The 14,636-nt window shown below is 38.2% G+C and overlaps 1 protein-coding gene across 3 annotated transcripts in view; it reads left to right on the forward strand.

Moving 5' to 3' along the window:
• LOC137875325 (cell adhesion molecule 2-like) overlaps positions 1-14,636 on the forward strand; it is a 125,822-nt gene that overhangs the window by 77,332 nt on the left and 33,854 nt on the right. For 2 of the 3 annotated variants that reach the window (XM_068714464.1, XM_068714474.1), the window contains exon 2: positions 7,905-7,931. The exons of the other annotated variant lie outside the window; for it this stretch is intronic. In XM_068714464.1, the coding sequence (XP_068570565.1) occupies positions 7,905-7,931 (27 nt within the window). The remainder of the gene's footprint in view (positions 1-7,904; positions 7,932-14,636) is intronic. 3 annotated transcript variants of the gene reach the window in all.

The raw sequence follows: 14,636 nt of genomic DNA on the forward strand, positions 1-14,636 counted from the left end.
GTTCATCACATTTCTCTTAAGATTGCTTTCCTAAATACTAGGTTACATTTTGAACATAAATGTGTCCTGAGGAACCAATTCCTTCTGACACAACAAACTTTTTGCCTAAATATAGTCATTGAGCATCATTTTTGCAACATTAAAGTATTGTACTTTCAGCAAATTCTGGAAATCACCCTGAATAATGTCATTTAAGATCCAATTCAGACTGCATTAACTTAGACAATCTTTTGCATCCCAACTGTGCAGCACTTTAGTCAAAGTATGAAACGGGTGAATAGTGTAGTGGAAGAAAATACAAATTCTCATCTCAGAAACGATTGGAATATTATTGCAGTATAAATATAAATACAATTTACAATACAGTATACAATATAAATGTCAGTATAATGGGTGTTTCTCATTTAAACCTGGTTCCCAACTTTTTTTTGTTCCATGTTGATTGTAAAATGGGAGTTTGGAATTATGCATTTCCCTTGTGTGCAATATGAAGTCTGACAGTGTCACTATCATGCTAGAGGAGAGGAGTGGCGTGTGTGTGCCATTATCCTGGGGGTTGGCAGATAAAGACTTCGGAGGTTTGAGTCTTGGATTGCCTTCAGCGGGGACCCTCATCTGCATGCACAGGGCCTCTGCAAGGCATTGGTGCAGCCACATAATGTCAAGCAATTTTCTGTAACACAAGAAAATTTGATTTCTACTAGAGCGATGAGTAGCGACGGATACTCCAAAATCACTTTGAAAAATCTCAGTTTATATCAAATACAGCTCAGCTGGACTGAAGCGTAGCCTCATGGCATGGTGTCACGCTCCCCGTGGTGTGCGCACCGCAAACCATCTTGCAGGTAATGCTGAGTGAGAGAGGAACTGCAGGCACTGTGGTTGCCTTTGTTGCGGTGTGTTTCCCTTATTGTGACTACCACCGGGTTTCATTGTCCAGCATACCTGTGCACCCTGCTATTAGAAGATTTCTGCTTCACACTATATGTTTGGGTAATGCTCTCCACCCAAATGCTCCTGCAGCCCCACACACACTAAGAAATACATTATTTTGTCCTCGTTGATTCAACCAGTCATAAAAATGCCACATCGAAATATGATGTTTTACTAATATCTGATTGGTTTGGCCCCATAAAACATAGATTATTCTCCTTTACAAGGTCTTTGCAGACCCCCCTATAGCTGGCTACTTTTTCCCACTAGCTGCTCCGTATCCTTGTGGCAGACCTTGATTACTGTACACATGCTTGCCTTTACTCTTTGGGGAATAGCTTTAGAAAAAAAACATAAAACAGTGCGTGTTAAAGCTTTTCAGTCCTAAAGTACACTCATCTTAACACCCCCTCCGCATTCAAAGCATTCTAGAACCAGGCCTGTTTGGAGGGTGCATGCTGTTCCAGACAGAAGTAAGATGGTTTATTTTCATATTAACTTGCAATGTTTCTGCAATGAAAACATCTTATTACAACCACTGTCGAAAAAAGTCAGTGTTTTGTCGAATGAGCTATTGAAATGGTAAATCTTAAATCAAATCTTTGTTGTTGCTTCAGGCAAAACCATTTATGTGCCATGGTAAAGTTCAAGGCTGCTATGGGCAGAGTGGTGTGGAAGAAAGCAAAAAGAGAAGCAAAGTAATTGGCAACACTGTTCACTACGTCACGGCAGTCTGAAAGCTATACTCCTGCTCTTACCAGTTTGATTAATGGCTGCATATAGCTACCACTTCAAAACTATGATCATGAGTTACGAAAAAATATGAACCTGTGATAGCTGTCTAGTATGGGTCTCTTGTGATAAGGGTAAAAAGAGGGCAAGGATCATGCCACAAATATATAAAAAAATATCATATTATACCTCACTTTTTGTCTACATGTGTGGTTGTGACCCCTCTGGAAATTCCCCCTTGCCTTCATATTTGTAATTAGTTCGAATGAGCCTCTCAAAATTACCTTTCTGACAATACTGTGTATCCAGAATGTCTGTTACACTGTGCATTGTGCAAGTTTGCATTTGTCAGACTTTGACAAAATAACTCTAATAAGTGAAAAAGTAGTTTTGACATCCCTTTTTGTATTAATTTTCTTTACATTGCAGTAAGTATTACTGTATAATTTTATAGAAGTACCAGTAAGTGATTCTGTTGTTTTAAAATCACACTCGATACCAGCAAACCAGTTGAAGAAAATTAGGAAAGTAAACATTGTGTCTGGATCTCAGTGCAGTTCAGGTTTTACTGACATTCTCCATTTCGTGTACAAGGATTGTATATTTCATTTATTTTTACAAATACCAGTGTGACGTGAAAAGATGAATAGGTCTTATTCTCCACACAGTGGCTTTAACGTGACACAGTAGTGTGAAAACAGGTTTTCTCAATTACTCTGGCTCGCTTTCCCATGTTTGTGTTGCTCTAACTGGAGGGACACTCGCAAGCTTTCGTTACATGAAGTGCTCCGATAGAAACACAGCAGAGACAAGAGGAGAAAATTGAAGAAGGAATTGGTTTAGGGCGTTGTCGGGAGGTACCATATGTGTGCCTGTAATGCTACCTTTCAAAGTGCTCTAGAAGTGTGTTTTTGTGGTGTTTTCATTGGACCAGCAGCAAGTTTCTGCAGCAGCGGATGTTTGTGGAGGAGTTGGCACTTTTAATCGGGTTATTCATTCGGTGTTATTCCTATAAAAAGCTGGAGGCATGACCATTTCTTACAGCTCAACCTCATCGATAATCCACTAAAACACTAAATTATTCACTGAACTCTGGACACAGGTGAGAGGATATTACAGCTGTTGAACTTTGCTAGCTGTTTCACCTCATGGTTATTAGATTGCATGTCCAAAGTTTTTACTTCCATTAACAATCACAGCTTTGTGTTGCTCCACTGTGATTAAATCCTCCCACACACAAAAAAAAGCATATTTTTCAATCAAGAGCTCTGCACAAGGGCAGATATTCTACAAAATACTGTGTTACTCTTTTACAAGCCTGTATCATGAAGTTGCTTAAATTGCTTTAAATGAGAGTCTACAGATTATCCATATTTGCTCAAATCAATTCCTAGTGTTCACTATAAGAGTTGGAAATCTTGGTTAATGGTTTTATAAGAAGTGAAGCATCAAACTAATTCTGGAAAGATTAGTTAATTAATTAGTCATTCAACAGAAAGATCATTAACAATTCTTTTCATAAGCCCTTGATCGTTAAAATCAAAACAAGCATTATGAAAATGTTTAGGGATTTGTGATGTGCGTTTGTGTCCATGTTATATACTATATAGTGATTAAAACAATTACAGATTAATTGATACAACAAAAATAATTGTCATGCGGCCCTAAACCATATGATTAAAATACGAGTGAGAGAGAGAGAATTTCTGATGTTTTCTCACAAGATCTTTGCTCTTTGAAGCCCAACATTGGACTTACCTGCTGCTGTTTAAGAACCACCAACATGCACAGCTGTCCCGAGCTATTTAAACTGCCTTGTGATGCCACGTGTGTGTGTGTGTGTGTGTGTGTGTGTGTGTGTGTGTGTGTGTGTGTGTGTGTGTGTGAGCTGAATATGATGAAGTGCTTCCCTGTCAAAGGGTTACTTACAGGCGCGTTGTCCCAGGAGAGTTTGTTGTGTGACACTGGCAGAGGGAGAGCAGTGACCCCTGTGATGGCCAGCTGAGGGACCGAGGCCGGCTCTCACTGCGTTAGAGGACAAACCTCTCAGTGGTCGGTTAAACTAATCACCACAGGGACCTGCGAATATTGCTTTGTTACAGGCCTGCGTCCCCACTTCAGAAATGACAGACAAATGAATGGACTTCATTCTGTCGCATGTTGAGCCTAACAAAATGCAAATACAGCTAGCAAGCAGACTGACTTACTGTTCCAATGTGCCTCTGGTGGCCAAACTGGCCAAAGTCCCATCTTTCTGCCTCGTTGTGTTGCTGTGTCTCTCATTGATATCTTATCTCATTATCATTGACATGCTATTATCCATTTCATTGTTTTGTTCCGGCACATATTGCACTCATCCGTCTGGTGTGGGATCCTTGTTTATCCTGTGCATGTTTTTGTTTTTTTTCCCATTTTGTATCAACGACTTCTCCATGTCTTAACTGAGGTTGTTAGGTAAAGCAAGGTGAGCTTTCTTCTTCTTTTTTTTTCACCAGTGTGTTGTCTTGTTTGTATTGGGTCATTGCTGCAGTAAAAAAGCAACTGAAATAGACCATCGTAGTACCTATCACTACACTTTGCAGTCATAACCTACAGTGACACTCAGTTATAAATCATCTCATGAGGATTGTTTAGCATTCAGCACTAATTGTTCACAAAACGATGCATAGCTACAAAAATCTGTAGGAGGTTTTAAGTGATAAACAATGTTGAGGAGTATGAATTAGCAACTGCTCTCCACATGTTGCCTGGCCAAGCTAATAACTGAATCAATGTCACTGGTTTCACCCTTGCACTGCCTCAAGAGTCACAAATATTCGAATGTTGTTGATTAGAATGCTCCTATTCAAAGTCCTTTCAGGTTAATGATATTGCTTTCTGAGAGTCATTACGGATAAGAAGATATCTAAGACCCTGTTAAAGCTTTGACTTACTGTATTCAGGTCAGGTAATCATATGAACACAAACAGCAAGGTGTTTACAGTATTTCTACGCAGTGTTTGATTTTTTTTAACGCACTCATGCATTTAACCATGCGATAAATGTGTTAAACACATTGACATTCTTTCAGAGAAGTGTGTTGTTTTGTGCCATGCTATTGATTTTCAGTGAACGTCCTCTTAGGAATGTCAACGTGTCATACTTCTCAGATAGAATATATTGATATGCTTGCCATGTGCTTGCAAACATTTCCAGTTCACAGCAAGGAGAATCTTATCACGGTGTCTGACTTTGTCAACACTATTAAATTTTGAGGGAGTCAGAGATTAATAACTTCCACGTAAAGAGAAAATATGAAGAGGCGCAGACTCGGGAGCATACAGAAAGATTAATGAGTGTCAAAAAACAATACATTCTCCTTTATAGAATAGAATGGCATGTGTTACTTGTAAAGTCTTCCCAGTTTCTTCATCAGATAGGACAGATTGTTCAAGGATCACTAAGAAATGACCCATTTTTGTAGATAAACATTTTGTCCTTTCTGCAGACTTCAGATTAACACTGACCTATATTTATTCAGAAATACTACTTTTTCCACAAGGCTTCATTCCACAGTTATGGGTATTGTATGAGCAACATGACATATATTTATATATATTTTTTTCTTTGAATATTTGGCCTTGCTGTAAAGAAATGCAAAGATATTTAACGTGTAGAATTGGCAATCTTTGAACCTCAGTGTACGTAACACTGAAGGTACCAACATGTAAACCCCCAAACACACACACACACACACATACACACACACACACAGCCTTGCCTCTCAAATAGCCATTTCTGCAAACATGTCATCATTGTTATGATGGATGCTGAGCAGTTCAGCGGAGAAAGACATGAATGCAGCATTGATGAGCATGTTGAATACAGATGCAACTTCGAGCAGCGGAAAGATGGTAAGAAGCCAAAAATGATCCTTGACAACAACAGAAACAAATTAAGTGTTCATAGTGTGAACAGTGTCACCAGCACCACCAGCTGGAAGGGAACGGGGTCCTGTTAGTTGTTAGACATTTACAGGATGTGTCGGCACACAATCCATTGTAGACCGGAGGTAGAAGAGAGGTAAATACTTCAAGACGAGCTTATTTCTCGAGGAGCGGAGAAGTGCTCTTGTCAGTCAACCTCTGCGTCCACAGGAACCAGCGCTGTATGACCCCCAGTCGGTACAGATTTTGGTCAAGCGAGGAAAAACCTCCAGTACTGCTTCACATGCAGCTCTGTTAGAGGCTTCATGCACTGTAACAAAGACATGCAGGGAAAAAAAAAGTCAGGCTATGTCTTCTAAATTGCAGATTTTATTGCCAACTTAGATTTAAAAATATTATGACATAAAACAAATCATGCTAAAATCTGATGAAAAAAACTGATGTGTCTTCTCACAGCAGAATGACAGAAAAACGCATTAAAATCAGTTAAAAATATAACAATGTATCAACCACCTTAACAGATCCTGCCAGCAAAGTCTCATCAACATTCTCTGATAAATCAGATGTGAGCTGTAAATTAATATAACCTCCTAGACCACAGATATACTTAAACGTTCAAGATCTTGCAGGAAGACCAGCAGTGAGTTCTTTAATGCAAATTTCTCTTTTTCCGATGTGTGCTGTGAACGTGTAACATCTGGGACAAATGAAAAACTTGCATTCCTCAAGAGGCTTCTCATTAAATCTGTAGTTTTTCCATGATTTTTTTTTTTTTTTTTATGTATGTACACAGACAGAGACACAAACATGTCACCTTTGAGGTGGGTGGTTGCCTGTTTGATCCTCTTCCTCTCATCTTGTGACCTGGGGAAAACCAAATGTGAACGTTGAATTCCATCCTCGTGTTAAACTTCTGTCTTCCTTAGTTTTGCTTGAAATACGCAACGCTATAATCTTAGCTCCAGGTAAGCGAGTTAGCCGTTTCCTCTTGTGAACAGAAGCTAAAAAAAAATGTCAGTGCACCTTTGCTCTTTTGACAAAGTGTTGCACATTAAAAAGCCATTGCTGTAACTCTTCTATCTCAACAGTGTTTCCACCACCACAGACATAGCGCTGTAGTTTATTGAGTTGGGGGGAAAACGTGTCTGAAACTGGGCCTTCTCTATGGTGTGTGGTGCTTTGTCTTGTGTTGGGCACACAGTTCTACTTCTGATTAGCATTCAGTGCTGATTTTGTTGTTCATGCAATGAGTCCTTTTCAAAATCGTACTGGTTAATCTCTTCAAGCCTGAAGCCTTTGGTAACAATGTTCTGTCCTCATTACATCTAACTATGTGTCTCTACCTGAAAGACAGTAAAGCACCTTTGTTTATGTAACCAGTGACACTGGAGACAAACAAAGCACCTGTCTCTTGAGTGATGATGAAAGGAATTTTTTTTCATGTTACCCTGAGTAGTGTGTAATTTGCACAGAAGGTGAAAGTTGAAAGTTATTGAGTAGAATTATTCCCTTTATCTATATCTATACACACAGTATACACATACATACTCTGGTCAGGTACTTCCCTCATCAGCTCCAGAAAAAAATTGAGCGTTGGGTAGGATATACACATTGGATAGCTAGTGAAATGTGTTGTCAGTGTTCCCATGTAGCATAACTGAACTGATAAATGATATCGGATCAGTGAATGGACTCACATACTTGCCACCCATTTCAGAAACTGCTATTGGTATCGGAACAACTCTTAACACTGGCTCCGCAGAATATGAAGGTCCCCCTCACGCCTCAAACAGACATTTTTAACGTTAACCTGGTATACTGTTCCATATGTCATGACCTCGGACTCTGCTTAACTTTGCTACTTACTATTTGCTTAATACTATTTGGTCACTTATCACATAAAGTTGGGCGTGTCATTTAGGTCATATCAGAGAATACTTGTAAAAGAATATGCAGAAACGGAACTAGTGTGTCTTTTCCCCTGACTTGTGTGTAAATAACTACATACTACCATCTGCATAATTGTTTTGTAAATGTTGAATAATTCACGACTAAGCTAATTGTAATCATGTGTTGTTGTCTCTTTGCAATGTTGTGTTGATGTTAAGTTCTAACATTTGACATGTCATGACACAGCATGGTATAAATACATACCGACTATACTTCTTATATTTCCACATTCCAAACATTTAATCTTATACTCCCTGGCAGCATGAGTTGAGCGAATAATCATTGTTCTATCAATGTTACTTCTTCATACTGTACTACCTATCTAACCTGCTCTTCCCTTGCTTTACCCCCTCATGCTATCAGTGGCTGGGACAAAAAGCAAAGCGAAAGGTGAGTTATTGCCTCCATTTTCTTGCTACATGATTTATGTTGCACATAGTTCCCAATAAACAATGTTTGGATCGCCCTTTTATCTCCCCCAAGAGCCCACGAAGCATTAACATATGCTGCCTTCAGCAAAGCTTTCTGGGCATTTTTTAACCTTTTATTTCTCCAGGAGATATTTGTCGAACATGCTCACTGTCTCTCAGATACAACCTGCCTCCCATATGTATAGATTCACACGTTCACACCAGGGAGCTGCCCGCCTCACCCCGTCATGCTTATTCTCTTATTTGGCCACTGTGCAGCTCCAGTGGAGCAGCTGGGGGGTTGTTCCTGGTTCAAGGACACCAGCGGTAGATGAGGGAGGAGAATGTTTCTCATTTGCTTTCCCAACCCAGATATTCCCAGAAATACTGTGCACTCAAACTGGAGACCTTCTGGTTACAAGCCTGCTTCTCGTACTTTTTATTCTACTGCTGCCCTTCAATAGCCTAATTAATGCTTTGTCCTGATATTTGGTGGTGTAGGTATTCACGCCATTTCCATTGAATATGATCCAGTCCCTAATAAATTGTCATATTCAGATTTATTTTGCACTGAGAGGAAAAATCCAGCACCTAGGGTGTTTTCTTTCTTGCTGCCAACCCACAAATTACTTCTACCATTTGAGAAAAAATATCCTGCTACAGAATATTTGATGATTCACAGACCGTTTCTCTTCCTTTCATATTGGATATTAATTTTCTGTTATTGTTCATGTTCTTGCTGCAGCTGATTATATTGTAGAATCATAGCATCAATACCCCAGTGTCTCAGTGGCTCTGCCTGTATGCTTATTGATGCCACTGTGCTAAAGGGCATTCTGTAAAAAACAAAACAAAAAAACAAACCAATATGCTAATTCTTCTGACTCGTTTACTTAAGTTGTGCAGTTGACCAGTTTGAAATGGTACGAGCCTGCTGTACTGTTGTCTTTCCTGTGTTACAGTGAAATGACTAGGTTCCCAACATACTAACCAGAATCATATGCTTATGCATTAATTATTGTAGGCCAGTGTTTTTGTTTGTTTGGGGTTTTATTTGTTTCTTTTGTTCGTTTTATGCGAATATGACTTCAACCAAACCCATTAGCAGCCAATGTTGCTACTGTTCATGAATGAGTTTTTCTTTTTTCCCCCAGTTTTTCAAAATGCAGTGTTTTCTAATTACAGAAGTAATTGGGGGGCTAGTTTTTAATTAACAGAAGATACACATTCAGCATCCGCACCTCTGGAATCTCGTTCAACATTGAGAAGCCTTTTTCAACAGCACTTTCAGCTCTAATTACGGTTAATAACTTTTATTAATAATGATGAAGATAATGAATATAACCACATATATCAGTCTTGAATATTGATTAATTGTTTTATCAGCTTTCCTATTGCATGCTAATAATTGCAGTGTAATTTGTGGCATAAAAAGAAGAAGTAGAGTGTACAGTAGAAGCCAGGGAGAAAGATCATCCTAGCGGTTGTCAATAGATTGAAAACATGCCTTTGGATTTATATAGCAAGACCTACCTTTAGATTTATAGCAATGCATTGACCAGCGCCAGTGTAGAGAAAAGGACAACAATGTATTAAAGTATAGATACTGTTTAGAGAGAGTAAATTGAAGATAAACTCGATGTTAATGTTTTTTTTTTTTTACTTAAGCAGTAAGGCAAGTGGGTCTGAAATCTAGACTAAAGTTAATTATCTTTTTTTCAACAATTTAAGCTTCTGTATTTTCCAAATGCAATAGTATTATTCAAACGTATTGTTCGGTTCGTAATGCGTATCGAACCGTGAGCCTCGTACCCAACGGTTCAATACCAATACGTGTATTGTTACACCCCTAATATATATATATATATATATATATGTATATATGTATGTATATATGTATGTATATGTATATATGTGTATATGTGTTTTTCATTTTGACCACTTGGGCAAGTAACATGACGTGGCAGTTTACAAGCAAGTAAGCCTTATGGCTGAGCCCTGAATTGCTTAGTGAAAATTTCATGTCCATCCCAAACCCATTTCTTTCATCTAGAAGTAGCAAGGCAACTTGTAATTGTTTTGTTTTTATTTTCTGCAAATGGGAGACAAATGCAGTAATGTTCGTAATAAACCATATTGCAGAGGTAAAACATGAAGCTAAAATCATAGAGTACAATTATGTTATGTAAACATTATGAAAGGCACATTCAGGCAGGTTGAATGTGAATTCATCAGCATTTCTGATAGAGGTTATGATACATTTGAAGAGGACAGGGCAAGGATTCTCAGTGTGATAAGGTTTTTATGAACATCTAAAAGATGTTTCTGATTACACAGCGGGCTTTGTGGCGATGGAACATGAATGCACATATCACGGTCTTTGTAAGTTCTATTTGTATTAACTACTCTTATTACCAACTCTTGTCTCCTCAACATTTTAAAGGACATCTATGCGTGTGGTTGCATAAATCACAATTTAGTCTGTGTTCCACTGAATTTTCATCAATTCTGAGGCAAATCTGTGATATCTGATATTGGACTCTAGTCCTCTAGAGTTGGATTGATCACTATTGGGAGCATTTCTTGTTTCCATTACCATTGTTTGTCATTATGTAGACTTTGTACTGAATGTTTACAAGCACCGGGACACATGATCCCAATGTTCATTTGAGGCACATCACATGTTCGGTCACGTACGTAACGCCAGTTGAACGTGATATTTCCTGTTTCACCTGGAGACAGTACAGTATTTGCGACCCACTTTCTGAAGCTGATGTATTGCCACTTTCCACTTCCTGCACAGCAAAAAAAAAAAAAAAAAAAACACTGCTGAGAGTTTCCCCCAGCTGTGATATTTATTGTCAGTTCTGTGGATTGTCCACCCCCTACCTTCCCCGTACCTCCCCCACTGTGGCAAATCACAGGGGAGGACGGCGCTCAGTACCACCTCTGAGTCGAGGGAGGTTTACTTTTGCTCAGGTGCTACTCAGTAACAGGCACCAAATGTCCTTTTTGATGGAGGGTAAAGCTGACAGACAGCTCACTTTGTCTTGGTTATTTCCTCTCTAACAGGCTTCATCTGCTCTGTAACAGCTCAATCAACTGACTGCATCATTTAAGATCACACTATCGTTGCCGACTATGAATACAATGCAGAGCGTGTCGTGTGGTGGGTCATTGCAGCATTGTCATTGTGTCCATCTGATCTGCTGTGAACTGTTCTTGTTTACAGATGATGGAAGTATTGTAGAAAATCACTATAATCCCATTGCAGATAAAGGATGCATACGCTTGACTGTGTCTTGATAAGATTCCACACAAACACATTTAATGCAAGAAAGATTCATATGAGATTTGGAAAAAGCCAACAGGAGCCATTTGCACCTGGAATGAAAAGAGTAGTTGAGATAAAAAAAAATAAAGAAATCTGCAGCTGCATTATGGCATCGGAATAAAAATGTTCATTCACGAGTTACATGTCTCCTCCAACCTCTTTGCATATGTACTTTATTGCCTGATGCAAATGGAGTGCAAAAGTGAGTGGCATAGAGTACATTACTAATCTTGAGAAAAGTAATCACAGCCTTCACTTTTACCATAATTACATATGGATTTTCTATGACTGAATGAATCGCATATCAGAAGGCCTGTATAGTAAAATTGTAAATGTTCCCTGTTGATTTTAAATTGTGACATTATCTAAAGCTGACTAGTTCGAACCAGTAGTTTTCAAACATGGATCACTTTGGACAGGTAATTTAAAGATTAGCTGCAGTTAATGGATCAGATCTAGATTTAGTGCTAATTAGCTGCTGCCCTTAAATAGTTACTTAAATCTTTCCAATCAACTAGGCTGATAGCTTTTAAAATGGCACAGCTTATTGAGTGTCTCAGATCAGCAGGTTTTGCCATAAACATAAGAAGCATCTTTGCTGGTGTTGAACCGATAGGGCTTGAATTACACTGTCAGCTTCAATGATTGATTTTGGTGACAGATATGACCTTTTTGTCATAGAAATAAATGACATGATGTTTTTGCCAGTTTTTCTCCTATTACAAATGTTCAGTAAAGGTCACTCGAGGTGAAAACAATCGGATATGATGGGAATACTTCATGGGCCAGTTGATTAAAGAAAGCAGCCTTTCTTATCTAACTTTCATAATCATTCACTTTCAAAGCATTTCCTGTATCAACACTTACAGTTTAAGGTAATGAATGTGTCAGGGAGCATATTATATTCAGATATTATTTAAATGCCTGTGTGGTCAGATTCATCACGCTGTTTGCAACATCTCTGTATATTCTACCTTATAATATGACTGTATTCATGGGTTTACTGTAGTTCAGGCCTATACTGTATTTAGCTTTTTATGTTTTAGTTGAGATCTAGAGTTTTGCAGTGATCAGATCCTGTTTTCTTGTTTTGCTAAACAGATATTTTGTCATTTTCGCATAATTTCCTCTCTTGCCCTACTCATACAAACTTTACATATTACATCATATGCCCCAAATAAATAAGCAATTAATACCAGCTACTAACAAAGCTGTTGCAATCTCATGACTATTTCAAATTGCGACAGACAGAAACCACATAAGGGGTTTGCATGCATTAGTCTTCTGTATACTGGCAACATCTAGCCTACATTTTCAGAAGTGGTCTTATTTGGACTATAGTGAATGGAACATTGTTGTTTACATGATATGTTTGAAAGAGTGCGTTAGCAAACAGTATACAAACAGTATGGAGTATTAATGTGCTGAAAAATGCAGTTTTGCTATCTGTTTCTAAACAACAGATAAGTTATATATGTATAGCAGAAGCTCTTCCTGTTTTGACATGTTGTCAAATATACACATAATATATTAAATCACACGTTAAAGTATGATAAGAATTAGACATTAGGACACTTTATCTACAGAGAGAGATACATTAGTAGAGTAGAAATGGCTTTGTTGAGTAGATTTCTAGAGCCATTATGTGAACTGGTTTAATTGTTTCAGAATGGAGAGTTGTGTGTATTCATTTTCAGCAGTCCTCCACAGAAGGGTCAGCATTAATCTAAGACACTTCACTCCCTTTGAAGTAGCACTGTTGTTAGTGTTGGCAGGAAGACCACATAAATGGCACTAAGCAATAATATTAATACCACTGTGGAGAATCATGTGACAGGCAGTCATTATCTGGACAGCCCAAGACCGACACTCTCGGGCCTGATTATGGGTCTTTCTGAGCAGCTGCATCAACTTTGGGGTTGAGAACTATTCAGTTTTAATCATAATTTTATTACATTTTGACTAGTTTTCTTGAACATGTACAAATTATCCTCACCTCCTATGAACCACCCAGGTCTCTCCATTCAGGGTGTGCCTCTCTGTAAGAGAAGAATCACACAAGTCACAGCAAGTCAATCTTTTTAGACACAAAAGCTGACAGTCTTTAAAATCCAGTAACAAACTGAGACTAGCGCTGTTGAATCGAGTCTGGCTCTGTGGTAACATGCACGTCTGACAGTGCCCTATTAATGATGCTGAATCAAAGTGTACGGCTCAGGGGATCTGCCGAGGATTTGTTCATTTTTTAAATTCCATGTCAGTGAGTAATTGTTAACTTGAAAGCAACAAAGGAGTGATGTAGAGCAAGGTAGACCTATACTTGACCTAACATGTTCATAACAAGTGATACATCTTAACCTCACCTCGCTAATGGTGTATAATGGCAACAGAATCCTTGGAAGAGTTGTTTGTATTTATTTCAGACAATGAATTAAAAATAAAATACAAAACTTCAGGAATGCTTACCACCTTCAGTGACTACCATGCATTTACATGCAGTGCATACCTTATGAAGGCGTATTGAAGTGGTGCCACATCATCAGTCCTATCTGCTTTCATAACGGAACAGAAACATTTTATTTACAAGAACATACTGTGTTTAAACATGAATAGTTTTAGAGCTGCACAAATTGCACAGTTTGGATGGCTGACATGAGAAACATCAACAAACTAAAACCAGTACTGTGGCACTGTTACAATAAAGATGTGTTTTTCAACAATGCTGATTACAGTACTAAGAGGTGTGATTTCATTACATTAATAAAGCTACTGTGAAATGGTGTGTTTTAAGTAGATTTTCCTGGATTGTGCTGTGAGAAAAAAAAAACAGCTGCCAATTTTCAGTTCATTCTCCTGGGAATTTGCCTTTAAATAGATTTAAAACGTGTTTCAACTAAAAGTTGAACTTATAAAACAGTGGAAAGATGGATTTTCTTCAAAGTGAAAAAAAATGTTTTGTGTAGTTTCGCCACGTTACCTCCATGTTTGCCAGTTAAATCCAGCACCTTTCCACTGTTACAGCTCCCAAGCTGGCAAAATAAAAAGGACTTTATGACAGAGGCCTGTTTGGCTGAAACAGATTCACCTGGATTTTATTATAACTTCAGAATACTGTTGTTTGCATCAATGTGAGGATATAAGAGATTAAATCATCATGAAATGTGCTGCTATGGTGTTTTTTTAAGTGGACAACTGAGCCATTTAAACACTGGCTTCACAGATTTGAATTTGTCTACATTTTCGCAGTTCCCTCTGCTCGCTCTCATCTCCTTTTTCAATAACCTTATTGGAAAACACTAAGAAGCAATTACCAAAGAGAAGCTGTATTAATGAATTTAACTACAATCATTT

This window comes from Cebidichthys violaceus, unplaced genomic scaffold, assembly GCF_023349555.1.
Source record: "Cebidichthys violaceus isolate CVI_PGR_0920_01 unplaced genomic scaffold, fCebVio1.0.p SCAF_1, whole genome shotgun sequence".
Classification (NCBI taxonomy): Eukaryota; Metazoa; Chordata; class Actinopteri; order Perciformes; family Stichaeidae; genus Cebidichthys; species Cebidichthys violaceus.